This window comes from Liolophura sinensis, chromosome 7, assembly GCF_032854445.1.
Source record: "Liolophura sinensis isolate JHLJ2023 chromosome 7, CUHK_Ljap_v2, whole genome shotgun sequence".
In the NCBI taxonomy this organism is placed as follows: domain Eukaryota; kingdom Metazoa; phylum Mollusca; class Polyplacophora; order Chitonida; family Chitonidae; genus Liolophura; species Liolophura sinensis.
In genome coordinates this window covers 40,173,702-40,187,785 of record NC_088301.1, presented here as the reverse complement: position 1 = coordinate 40,187,785, position 14,084 = coordinate 40,173,702, and the positions used below count along the sequence as shown (strand labels likewise).

The following is a 14,084-nucleotide window of genomic DNA, read 5'->3' as shown; positions in this document are numbered from 1 at the left end:
GCATAAATTGCACTGAAAGTTGCTCTTTGATATGCGAAAATGTTGAAAAATTAGGGTAACATTCCCACTGCTAGTCTAAAAATGAGATGGTTCATAAACAATATTCTGTTTGAGAAACTGCACTAACAACTGGTAACAGTTTTAAAAGAAAAACATATACGAATTTTAAGTTTGTTAATCATGCCTGGGCAAAGGCATTTCGCCTTGTTGGATATTTTGTAACAATTACAGTAAATTATGACTTAAAAAAAAAACAACAACACAGAACCGAATTCAAATGATTACAACTAGAAAGTTAAACCAAAAGGAAAAAAAAAGACATTTTACACATCTAAGAAACAAACCAAATAAACAGAAAAAAGAATTTTGTAGTTTAATATGTACGCAATTGTCTGAAATGTACTGTGGTATCAACACAACTGAACAAATAAAAACCCAATTTTGATAATTTTAATCCAAGCCAATCATCTGGAGTTTGCAATCCCTTTAAAATAGAGTTGGAAATGTATTCTGATTCAACTTTTACCCACCAAGGCACAACTGCAAAATTGTAATTTTCCAATATACTTGATCAGCCTTTGAGTTGACGTATCACAAGATAATTCACGGCCTCTTTAGAACTGCAAACTTGTTTCTGTGTTTGTGTACAGCACCCTGTTCACTGTTGGTACTATGGTATTAATCTTAAAAAGCTAGATATGAAGTTCGCGATGAAAACTGATTTAACACGTCTATTCACATTACACTGTGTGCCACATGTAAGTAACATTATCCCATGAAGACTTAATAATGACACATAACTTAATCTGTTCACAAAAGCAACCCATGATTTATTCAAATGAATGAATTAAATACAGATCTCTTGAAAGGCAGTTGCATGATACATCCTCCAAAAGTAAATCTCTTTTTACAAGAAAACTTGAGGTCTGAATGGCCAATCTCAAAGGAAAAAAAAACAAACAAATAGCACTGTTGAACACATTGAGTTCTTAAATAGAGATTGTGATTTTCACTGTACTTTTTTATCCAACCCACATCAGAGAAATAAGAAATGATTAAAAAAAGGTCCTACAGTCCCTTTTGCTCAACATTCACAAGCTCGCAACAGGAACATTTTATACAATCTGTGATACCAACAAGTTTTTTTTTTTTTTTACTTCAGATAATTTTTCCTCTTTTTTTTTTTTTCCTATTTTTGTTTTCTTTTGGTTCTTCCTTTCTATACTTCTTGTTTTACTTTCAAAATTGACTTGCTGCTTACTTTGTTTGCATTAGTAATTATACCAAAGCAACACATCAGGGCGATATTTAAACCACAATGACATAAGTTATGAAAAAAGGTGTAGAAATATAGGAACATTAACAAGACTTTAACAAGAAACAAAAATTATGTACATGTATTATGAGGTGTGTATTAGCTATTACCACTCCAACCTTCATTACATGTGGAAGTGCTAGGCCCATACAGGTTAGGAAAATGGCAAGCACCATCATTGCTATAGTTACTGGCTGAGTTTGTGGCATTTTTCTTCAGGGAATCCAAGTACTCCTGTTGAGACTGGGCAATAACCTGTGCCAGTATGTCATCCTCATCCCACTCTGACAAATGCAAGAATATTTAGTTAGGATATAGTTAGATACATTTTCAAGACTGCATCTTTATCTAGTGCCAGGCATGCAGAAAAGGTTGTGTTATAACTATGATAATGTGATATCTGAAGAATGACAGAATTTTAATAACAGAGCAAAATGTTTTGCCTATCAAATAGCTAACATCAAAAACACAAATAACATCAAAAAAGAATTAAATTCTTCCATTACATTTGGTCACTGAGATTATCCAGAGAGCTTCAACATCTTTTTTGTTTTTATATATACAATATGTATGTGTATATATAGGATTTCCCTCTTACAAAGTTAAGCAAAAAAGCCACAGAAACATTAGTTACAGCTACAATATAACAACCTATGGACGATGTGTTCACAATTATGAACACCACACGTAAACAGTTAATGAAAATGAAGTGTTATTAACAGAGTAATGAATTTCAGCCTAGATATCTGAGTAGTACTAAGAAAGACTCCGAAATATTCCAGTTGGGACTGAATGAGCAATGACATATCCGACTGATCAAAATTACTTACCATACATGGAAGAAGGAAAATGGTTCATCATAGATGTTGTCTCCTGAAAGTCTGAACTCTTCTCTGTCGTCTTTGGTGGGGTGGTGCCGCCAACTGCTCCTTGAACACCTATTGAAGGAGGAGAACGGGGAATGGCAGAACCTGCAACGAAACATTTTGCATATTTTTATTTAGTATTTTTAGACTGAAACAACATTGAAATAAAGCAAAGAAATGTATTGTTGTACCTTAAATTCCCCACCCTTTTTGCATAGAAAGAGCAACTTTCAGTGCAATTTTTGCACATTTATAATTTGATTTTGGAGGCAAAACTACACTGGTTGGATTAGCCAATTTCATGGCTTGACAAAATGTACAATTTTATCAGTCTACACAGACTAATGCCTTTAAAATATGTCTGAATACACAACTTGCAAACATGTGAAAAGGTTGAAGAATTACGGTAATGGCAATAACATAAATGGTGACCAGAGAAAACTCCAGAAACTACCAGAAAAGTTATAGACACTTGCTAATTGAGACACCCTGATGTAAGGGAGGTCACAGATATGTTCAGCAGGGGAGATATTGGCATCCATGCAGGAATTACTTGAAGGCCTATATAGTACCTTCATAATACATAGGTTTCTTCCCTTTTTAAGGAATTACCTCCCTTGATATCAGGTCTATGTCCTTTAATTCAGAATTAAAGTATATCGGACTATATGAAAGTCATTTACATCGCAGTTTCCCAATGCAGAGAAGCAAATTGCAATGATTCAGAAGTAGGTAGCCTTGCAAGAAATTTCACAGGCAGAGTAGCCCCAGTTCCATTGCTTTAATTCCATCACAGTGGCACTTCAAGGGAGTTATATCCTTGAATTGGGAAGTAACATGATATGTATTACAAAAATATGGAATACATATGTGGGCCTTATTCCGGACAATTTTGCATATTTTTTTTTTTTTTTTGCTACCTGTTCTGCTACCTGTATTTAAGAGTCCAATTTTCTCGTCTAAACTGACAGCCAAAATATAAAATTACATTACATGGCAAAGCTACTTTTCTTTAAGCAAATCACACACTGTTTTTTGCGCAGTTTCAAATTTTTGCATTTTTGGAAGTCGAGCAAGAAAAACATTTATGCCACAGCACAGCTCTTGGATTTTTTCTGTGAACTCTCCACCAGCGGGAAACATTAAGAACACATTGTATTCTCTCAAGGTATTATGAAAACACTCACAGGCAAACGATCTCAGTTGAATAAATTTTCATACCCTGGTGGATGTTCATTAAATGATGTAGTTTTGCTGAAGCTCTCCTTACATTACATGTCAGTTTTTGCCACACAAAACAATCCACTGTGTGAAGCATGTATGAAAGGAAGTTTATAAAATTTGATTGCCATACCTGACCAGCTGGCAACTGAAAGGTGTGGCACAAAGTGGGATTTTGGAACTTGAAGGTGTGGAGAACATTTTATTCATCATTTTATTCATCCTTACCAAATTCTTGGTTGGGCTTAGCCAGCCCCTATAACAAAACTTAAGGCTGATCAGTAGGGATTGTTTTTTTTTTTTTTATGCTCGCTAATGAAAAAGAGTGAGATTTCACCCAACTGAGAGGGAGACAAAAATATAAAAAAAATTCTTCAATCAAGCTTCCCATAAAAATTTTGGAATAGGGCCTTTTTAACGTGTTACACCCACAAACAATATCAATACCTGACCACAGACATCCTGGCATTTGCTGTTTTACTCGATCCAATGCGCAATTTTCGCGCTGACACAATGGTGAATATATTGCCTAAATAACATGGAAGCTAATACAAAACTCTGATTCAGGGAGAACCAGTTGACACTGACAATTTACATATGTTGTGCAGACGGTTCTGTTGTCTTAAGGAAACATGAAATACTTTCGTTTTATTTCTCAATGTGCAGTTTATCATGTGTAATAACATATAAAAGTACAAACAAATTTTTAAAATTTCGCTTTAGGGGGGAAAAATGGCTTCAAAGGCCCCAGCGGTGACGCTAGCGATGATCCCTTTTTAAAAAAGAACTCCACGGGACATACTAAATGGGTATGACAGAATGGGGGCAGCGACGTGGGGAACAGACCGAATGGGGGCGGGTGTGGGGGTGCTAATCTGGCCTTAAGAAGCCATACAATATCTCTGTACATGTCACCTTGCCCAAACTGTGGCAACACAGTTCATTGGGCTCAGGGCACTTGGGGAAGGTTTACCGAGTTACAAGCAAGATCAATGAGGTCATAATTTCCAAAAAAATCTGACCGCTGACGGAAAATAGTCATAATATAGAAGGATAATTACCAGGTATAAAATTACCAGGTATAAAATTACCAGGTATTAAAATTTAAACAAAAATTCCTGCGCAAAATTTTCTTCATGTGGCACAGAAACATAATCTTTGTTTTAGAGTTCCTTTTCATGTATCCTTTAACATACTGTAACTTCCAGTTATTATCAACCATAGGTCTCATTTCCTTATACTGCCCAATGTTATCTTTCGCCTCACCGTCTGCTTGCTCAGATGTGTGTGGTCTCAAATGAACAAATCTACAAGATCAGCTTATCAGAAATATTTGCAGCCTTCCAGAAATGTTCAAACCCAGGTAAACTGAGAAGTACAACCCTTTTTCACTTCCACATTGTGCAAATCAGTCCACATAATCAGTCCTAAAAAGTGATCATAGGTACTAACTTGGGAGAGGTAGAACTAGTGTGGCACTGGGTGAGCCTGGAACTGAGTCACTCTCCATCCTGTTGGGACTGTTCTGGGCTGAGTTTGCAGCACTTCGGCTACGGGGAGAGCGACCTCCACGTGTGTCCGGTGACCCTGCAGTCTCCATCTGCTGGCTATGCTCGCTGGCCGAACTACAGGTGGCACTAGCAGAGCGTGGCTGTAGAGAAAAACACATCACATCACAACAGGGCAACAGCACAACAGAGGACCAACTTTACTGCAAAGATGATATTGTGAAGAAAACAATAGTCTGCAATGAAGAGGAAGTAATAATCTGTCAAAATGATTAAACGTCACATCAAAGATATCCTAATGGCAAAGTGAAAATAAAACTTTTAGTGGCAAACTGTGAGTTCCATATGTGACTACATCTGGGGCCAAATTCTTGTATACATGATTGAGATAGAGCATCAAAACATTTCCAAAATTGTGAGGAAAAAAATGCAAAAAAAAAAGTCTAAATCCACTATTCTAAGTTTTGAAAACAAAAGTTTTTTGTCATTTCAACTGTAGCTTGGCAAGACGTCAGGCAAGAACACACAGCATAACATACAGTATTATTCATCATAAATCCTTATGAGTCATTGTGATAGCTCTGTTCCACTGGGTTTCCTCCATATAATTGTAATGTTTCTAGTTTCTCTTGGAACAGGAATAGCACCACAAGGTTCTCTTAGTCACGCAGTTTTGCTTGACTTACCGAACCTTGTCTTTTTGCACGCTTCTCCTGATCTCTAAGCCACTGAAGGTAAGATTCTCTGGCAACCTGTTCTTCTATGGTGTCCTGTGTGACCTCCCAATCTGTCTCTCGCAACTTGTCCTGTAACATTGTCTGGAGAAAAACAACTCACAATTAGCTTGAGTGCTTCTGTATGTATGTATGCTTGGGGTTTAACATCATACTTAACAATATTTCAGTCATGTGACGACGAGTTATTAGGTTTTTCTTTTTGTAGCAGTGGGAGTCCATGCAACAGAGTAGCGTCCCCTTTCAGCTCCTAGGTTCAGGTGTGTCAAATTCAAAATACATGTACATGTATAGGAAGACAACAAATATAGAACATGAATGCTGAATTAGACGGACCACTGTAGTATAAAAAAAAAAAACCAGATATTTTAAAGATAAATAAAATCCATATCTGTCCTTAGTCCATACAGTGACATTGAGCTAAAATATCACTTGGAGCCTACCAGTCATAAATCCTTCTATTCTTGATGGGAGGAGATATCAGCTAACCTGGCTTGTCCCATTAAAAGGCTGTTTTAAAAGGGTTAAAAACTACTTCTTGTGTCATCTGGTATGTGTTTTACATGAAGGTGTCCTAACTGGTTACTGTCTTAGTTCAAGACAGAAGGTGTACAGTACTCCCCACACAAAATGACAAGGCACTGCTAGACAATGCAAATTTGTAATCTTTCCCTTCTATATATGTTCTACGAAGTCTGAAATCAATTCCACAAACAGATTGGAATAAAACTGTGCTGAACACTATTTTATTCAAATTCCTTGTTAACATAATTTATATGCCTCAATAATAATATGTACAAGGGTATGCCTGTTCCTCTCTCAAAATACAGACAAATAGATAATTGTGTGGAGTGACAGCCCCCTAAATTTGACTAAATTTGTAGTTGATCAAATTAGGATATTTCAGTTATGGAAATACACAGATAGATGGACTGATATAACTTTGACAGTAGCCTATGGCCGAAGCAGCCCAAGGGCTATGAGTATGTAAGTGTAACAGTGGATTTTATTTCACTTCATTTCTTTTCATTTCATTGTTCTTATCATTTGTATCCCAAATGGACAGTTACCTTTTCTAGATGTGTGTCCTCAGACAATCTCACTGCATCCCTCATTAAGTTCTTATCTGCCAGCTGCACAAATGAAAGGCAAAAATAGCAAATGAAAAACAGTCAGTCAACAAAACCTCTGATTAATATTTCCATACGGAGAAGATACATGTATGCGCTACATAAACATGTATCACTGACCTCTCTGTGAAAAGCAACTACAAATGCCCAGTCCAAGATCAGGTTTTAACCCACACCTGATGTGGCCTAGTAGCTGAAGTGAATGAAAGAGTGGTTGGGGCTTAAAATCATACTTAACAACTTTTCAGTCATATGGCAACAAAGGAGTCCTTAGAGTGTATGTACTGTGCCTTCTTGCTGCAGGACGGATCCAACGCTCTTTTATTTAGTGCTGCTTCAATGAGACAACTTACTGAAGGTAAGTGAGCCGCCCATGCCTCGCACGAGCCATTGTACTCATATGGGTCAACTAGTTGTTACACTATCATCTTAATGCTGAACGCCAAGCTCTTAGGTCTTAGATGTGACCTCATCCAGGATTGACCGTGGATCTACCGCCTCCGAAGCAGACCATCTACCAACTGTACTATCGGGGCCACTACCTAGTAACTGAAAAACAAGAGCCTCTGACTACTAGACTACAGCCAGTTCCCCATACTAAATTCAGTAGAATTCAGAGGCAAATGGTTTGTTGTAAATCATAAAAACAAAAAAAGGAGATGGTAGTTACCCCAGGCTGGAATCCTGGCAGACCAAGGCCAACACCCACAGTTGGTTTATAGGGATCAACGACAGAGTTGTAATGAACATTTCTATGATAACTAATCCGGATTGGCTCATTATCTGTCTTATATGAACTGTGAAAGGTGTTGATGGGCTCTGAAACAAAAGGGGAATAAGAAAGAATAAAAATGAAGTAGCCTTGCACTTCAAAAAATCTTGCAGCCTTGGTCATGTAACACATATAAAATTCACCTTAGGCAAGGCATAGCCTGGACTTGCCGATCTCTCACAATGGCAATTCAGAATCGATTATGCATTCTTTTAAGTCCTAAACCTAACAATATCTTTACGGAATACTTAACGTACATGTGCTTTAAACGTGACAAGATTACAGTCGTTGTGGTAGTGATTTTGGGAGCAATGCCCACTGTGTGTAATTTCTGTGGTATATCTTACACACTGCAACTGATGATGATCTTTAGAGTTTTTTCATTTTTCAGCAAAAAATTAATCTCCATCTAAATTAAGACAAATGAAGTTGATGCAAAACAGGAAACTTAAGTCTGATTAATTTTTTAAAAGACACTGGCAAGTATAGGGAGAGTGCTCTGTGTCCTTATAACCATACATATATGTTCACATTAACTGTTCCAAAACAACATATAATTTGTGAAGTTCCAGTGGTAATCACTACCTTAGTGGATTACAATCTGTTTATCGAGATACCCTCGGACTTGGATAGCATCCATATTATTCCACTGTTCAAAGGAAAATGCAATACCATCTCCAGCTTCAGATGTGAATTTGTCAAATTGTCAAAGTTGCAGGCCGTTGGTGTTTACAGCTTGTACATTATAAGCATTTGTTGAACTGTCCATCGAACAGTGGAAGTCTTATTACCTATACTGTATTGGTAGACTTCTATGGGGCGGTTGTAAATTTCACACATAGCTTGCATCTCAACATGGTTGCCGTGGCAATTCTCCATTCGTTTGCGATTAAGGTACGTGGCAAAATCTTCTGTAACGTAGTGTTGAAAGTAGTCTCTGTTTTTAGCCTAGAACAGGTGAAAACACAAAGACAGCATCAATAACTACGTGTCAATAATAAGTAAATGCAATAACATTATGGCAACCTCTTTAAATGGGCAAGATAATGTTCCAACACATTGTATCTATTCACCAGAACTTAAATTCAAAATTTGTAGAAAGTTGTAATTTGGGCACAAAAATTTCCATGCCTCTGTGACTACTTTAGTTCGTATCTAAACTTACCATATAATCCACACAATGTTTTCTCACAACAGTATGCATGTCCTGATCTCCGTAAACCTGGTCAGCTGCAAACAAATGTATGCAGATTTCTTACATGGATTTGGAAAAACACAATCATCATGAGGTATAAACTTATTAGACACAAAGTTTGAATCTTATTCGAGAACTTTTAAATATTATTGGTACGCTCTCAACTAAGAAAGCTAGTTAAAAAATTATGTTTCTGACAGTTTTCCGTTCTAACACTTAGGCTCACTTCATTTCACTTAAGAAAAATGCATACTGAGCTGCTTTTCTTTTTACACCTTGCTAAGCCTTCATGCGACTGCTGTTGTGATTAAAGCAAGCTCAAAGCACACTTTTCTCCTGGATGCTCATTCCAAATTCTCAACCAAGCCACAATCAAGACGAATGATAGTTCCCAATATTACCTATACTTGTGATTTTTTTGACCTTCACAAGAGGATTTCAGAGCATACATGCACCATGATGCTTGATCAAGAGATTTGGCTTTTTGTTTGCATATTAAAATGCCTCATTTGCATAATACATTAATCTTGCATATAAATACAGCTGGTTTAGTATTATATATGTACTCAAAATCAGAAATGAGGAGTGATTAGCAAATCAAGGGAAAGATTATATGATAATATGTTTTTCAGCTCTACCTCTGAAAAATGAAACTTTTAGTATGAGTCTGGCTTATGAACGACGAATGTTTGTTGCAGTTACTGTCAGAATTTATGCCACAGATACATACCTACTGCCCGGAAAAGACAGGCACCATCTTCACCCATTTTCTTCACCATGAAACCCTTTTTCTCTTTGAGAGTTTGCTCAAACACTCTTTCCAACTGATAACAACAAAAGAAACAAGTGGTATTTTACCTTTAATACAAATACCTTAAGTCTTGCTGTCATCTAGTAAAAACAGAATTCATCAGGTCCTTTGCTCTTCATCACTATGAACATTATTACTGTTTTATAATTTCTGCTAAAATGTGTGAATATAGTCATTCATGTGTATGTGCACCTATTTACAACCATATAAATACCAATGACCAAATTTTCCATGCTGAATAATGACTGCAACTAAGGTTCATGAAGATTACTTAAAAAGGACTGTGTTTCACCCAAAGGTAAGCATTTTTCAAGTGATGCATTTTGCTTGATTCTGATGAATTTTTCTACCTAATTTAGGCATTTACATTTAGGCATTTTCACACCTTAGGCAAGTAAGTGGAAAACTTTCCCAAAAGCGATATACAGATATGTACACCATCTTGATGGCAGAATGTGGACTACTTTTCGTCACCAAGACCCTTTTCCAGGGTGGTCAGTGAGAGGCAAACACCTTTTAATTAATATGATCTCTCCTAATTTTTATTTAATAGAAATGATTTACTCTGAAGTCCTTGATAACAGTTATATCGATCTACACATGAATGAGCCAGAACAATAATAAAATTACAAATTCAAAGGAAGACAAGCTCTGGTACTTTTTAACAATTTATAAAATGTCCACATTTGTGAGGTTTACTTCTGGGGCCCGTTTTACAAAGCACATAACTTCCATGGTGACCAGGGATCACTTGCACAAAACAATTGTATCCTAAGTTGAAGGTAACTACCATGGCGATACATGTTAAAAGCATGTGTTACCTTGGTAGTTACAGGTTACAATCAACTTAGTGTACGAACGCTTTGTGCAAGCTGCCCCATTATTGCAGGTATTATGTTGCCATGGTAGTTAGGTGAATGTCACGCTACATGAGCTTTGTGAAATGGGGCCTTGGTCACTTAAGTCATGAATTTTACACAATCCTTACAAGATACCAATATAATCTAACAGAATCATATATAAGTGTTTATTTTATTGAATTTCAATACCTAACAAAAACCTATACACTTCATGTGTAAACTGATTATTAGCTTCTCTCTTTCCAGAAAAATAATCATTTCAAAACAGACTTACTTGGGGGGGGGGGAATAAAAGTTAAAATATGTATACATGCAGGCATATACTGTACTTTGAAGTGTTTGACAAAGCCCATAGTCTGCATTCTGCAGTTGCTTTGAATACATTTGATATAAACATGTTTGATTTAAACATAATCAAGGATGGTGTGACATCAGTTTCAGTAGGTATGTAGGTCAAGCTACACAGAATTTGTTGCCGATAAGCCTAGTTTCAGCCATCTGATGCACAGGGGTCTACACCAACTTTCCACACTAACCAACTCTTGTTGCTCTCAATGTATTTCTGCCCATATCACTTGGATCCTTAAAAATAATGTGAATTGTAATGGTTGCAACTTTTGCAAATATTGTTGTCAACAGGTTTATACAGTATTTGTATGAGACTTTGTAACTTTTTTCTGTGAAAATAATTCATTAAGTATATGTACTTTTGATAAAAATAACACTGTATGGACAATTTGATGTCACAAAATTGCAAAATCCAAAAAGAACATGCCACAATCTCTTGACAAAATTATACATTAACTGCATAATCTACATATGCTCTGTTGGTCTGCTTCCCAATTTCTTGACACAAATGTCACAACTAGGGGATTTCCCAAAAATATGCTATACACAGATACATATACGTGTACTCCACATTTTCAGACTGATCAATAGGGGTTAGGTACAACATGAAAAGTGATGGTTTGTGCGTCTGAGTTTGTTTAACTTCAATATGCATTCACAAGTCTTTTATTCAAGGTATAAGACCTAGGTTAGATTCCAGTTAACTGCATTAAAAGCAGACACCAAAACCTGTAAGAACAGCTCATTTTTACACTTTTCCCTCAAAACATACTGTATTGCATCAATATCTCCGCAACTGTGATCCCACAAGTCCTTTCTCAAAATCTGTGCCATGACATAAATATTTGGTCAACTATAAGCTATAAATTACATAAATGAACATGTATTACAAAATAACAGAAAAATGTAACATAGTGCAAGGTGAGCTAGGAACGCACCAAGAAACATCTATGCCATCCCAGACTTTCAGTGCTTTATTTTATATGCTTTGCTAAAGCAACATTAGCACCATAGATGTTTTATGACAGTACAGATTCAAAAATTATCTACATGTATTTCATGCATTACAAGTTGGCTTAGTGCTTCAGGGAGGTATGAATTCTAGGTAGTTGAGAAATGAAATATCATAAATCTAGATGTAATGCGAAGTGGAGGGACACTTTATGACATCACACCTGTTCCACAAGTAAGTATCCACCAAAAATTAAAACTGCACTTCCAAAACAATTGGGGCTGTGGCCTGGTAACTATTACAGGCAAGAAATGAGATCCACAGCAAGTAAAGTGTACAATAAACAGGCTAGACATGAGGCTATGTACGAACAGACAGTCACCATCACATAGTACAACCTGCAATCATTCTTTGAAGGTATTCTAAAAACACTTTTCAGAAAAATCCAAGCGTTCACGACAACAAATCCAGGGCATTTGCCGTCTATGGACAATTTCCTTGACAACAATTCACCCTTGTGGACAATTCCTCCGGAGAGCAATACCCCCTGCAGACATTTCCCTCTATGGAGAATTTCTCCTACAGACATTTCTCTCTATGGAGAATTCCCCTTATGGACTTGTCCTTCTTTTCCTCCCACTGAGAACAATTCCCTCTGCAGACATTTCCCTCTATAGAGCAATTTGCCCTGCAGACATTTCCTTCTATGGACAATTCCACCCCCCTACCGTTGAAAACAATTCGCCCTGCGGACATTTCCCTCTATGGACAATTCCCTCTCCAAATATTTCCCCCTATGGACATTTCCCCCCGGACCGTCCAAGGACAATTCTTCCTCTCCTCCCTAAGAACAATTCCCCCTGCTGACATTTCCCTTTTTATGGACAATTACCCCCCACCCCACCCCCCTTCTCAGTGACAACAATTGCCCCTGTGGACAATAAATGGTCTCAAATTAGAACAAGAAAATATATATACAGGTGTTCATTAATTGGTCATATATGTATATATTAGGGGAAATTGTATGATGAAGAAAATGTCTCTTGGGTGATTGTCCATGAAGAGAAATGTCCTCAAGGAACAGCTGGCTGAGCTGACATGGACTGACCCATACACCAGAAGTTGGGGTAATAGCATAGCAGTTGATGTAATTTAGACATCTCCACAAAATGTCTATACAATGAATGATTATGGCTTTATGCTACCTTAACAATACTGCAACCATATAATGGTGACAAATGATTTGAAATAAACAAATATATCACTTAAGAAGATGGAATGTATATATATATATATATATATATATATATATATTTGTACAGAACATATGCTGCATTTGCTTAACTCCCATATTCACCTAGGTTGTAACTCGCTACAGATGCTATTCCCCCCAAGTTCCGGTATAAAACCTCCAGGCACTTGCCTGGCTGCTATGGTCTCAAACAAAGTCTCAACTACATGGTGTACCAAACTAAATTCACAGAAACTCTGTCCTTTTCCAGTGTAAGATTAGCTCTATAAGACGTTACAATGGAAAGATGTCAGGACCATCCTTGGCCGATCAGAACGTAATATCATATCCTGAAAGAATGGTTATACATCAGGTGAATGCATATCTCAACATGTATAATTATGCTACTGTCAAAATGCTGACTGATATGCATACTTAACACATAATTCAACATTGACCAATTGAAACAAACAGTACTGAGTAACCAGTACTGTGCCATGAACACTCCACATTCCTAACCACTCATGCAAGGTTCTGCCCACAGCTGATTCTCACCTCCCCAACATCAGTGCCACACGAGTCTGGGGGGCCGTGGTGCTCGTCCCCACTGTTGTAGTCCGCCTCTGGCCCCTCATATTCGGCCTGGCCAGACAGGGGTACCCCCGCCCCACCCACCGACCCTTTGACAGGCGTATGGGCAGCATGCGAAGTGGACCCGTGCCCACGATGTTTTCGTACATTTCGATGTGGGGACGAACGATGGCGTCTTTTATTATGATTAGCACTACTGTCGTGACCTGCTTCAAAGCCCCCACCAGGGTCACAGGCTGTCATTTTATCATCCCTGGCGGGTGTGGCATGCCACAATGGGGGCGAGGTCCTCGAACGTCCGTGTCTATCGTGCCGGGGATCATTCGGTGACGGGTGATGGCCGAGAACCGTGTGACTGTGACCTAGTGAATGTTCTTGGGTCTCCGAGTCATTCTTTTCTTTTGACTGCTTTTTCTTAGGTAGAATCGTCATAGTTCACTAATGGACTACTCTTCCTTTAGCACTTAACCGGTTCTTGCACATGTAAACACTCGGGTAGCGCAGAAAATCCACCACAACTGGACGTTAAAAAGTCTTTTCTGTCTCTCAG

At 37.6% G+C, this 14,084-nt stretch overlaps 1 protein-coding gene across 1 annotated transcript; it reads right to left on the bottom strand.

The window, feature by feature from the left end:
- Positions 1-485: 485 nt before the first annotated feature.
- LOC135470145 (OTU domain-containing protein 5-A-like) lies at positions 486-14,084 on the bottom strand. The gene is made up of 10 exons (XM_064748920.1): positions 13,499-14,084; positions 9,472-9,565; positions 8,712-8,776; positions 8,338-8,494; positions 7,445-7,593; positions 6,715-6,777; positions 5,597-5,728; positions 4,855-5,053; positions 2,146-2,286; positions 486-1,599 (listed from the first exon to the last, which is right to left on the bottom strand). Exons 1-10 carry the CDS (start codon positions 13,964-13,966, stop codon positions 1,415-1,417), a joined length of 1,653 nt encoding a protein of 550 aa, XP_064604990.1. The 5' UTR covers positions 13,967-14,084; the 3' UTR covers positions 486-1,414.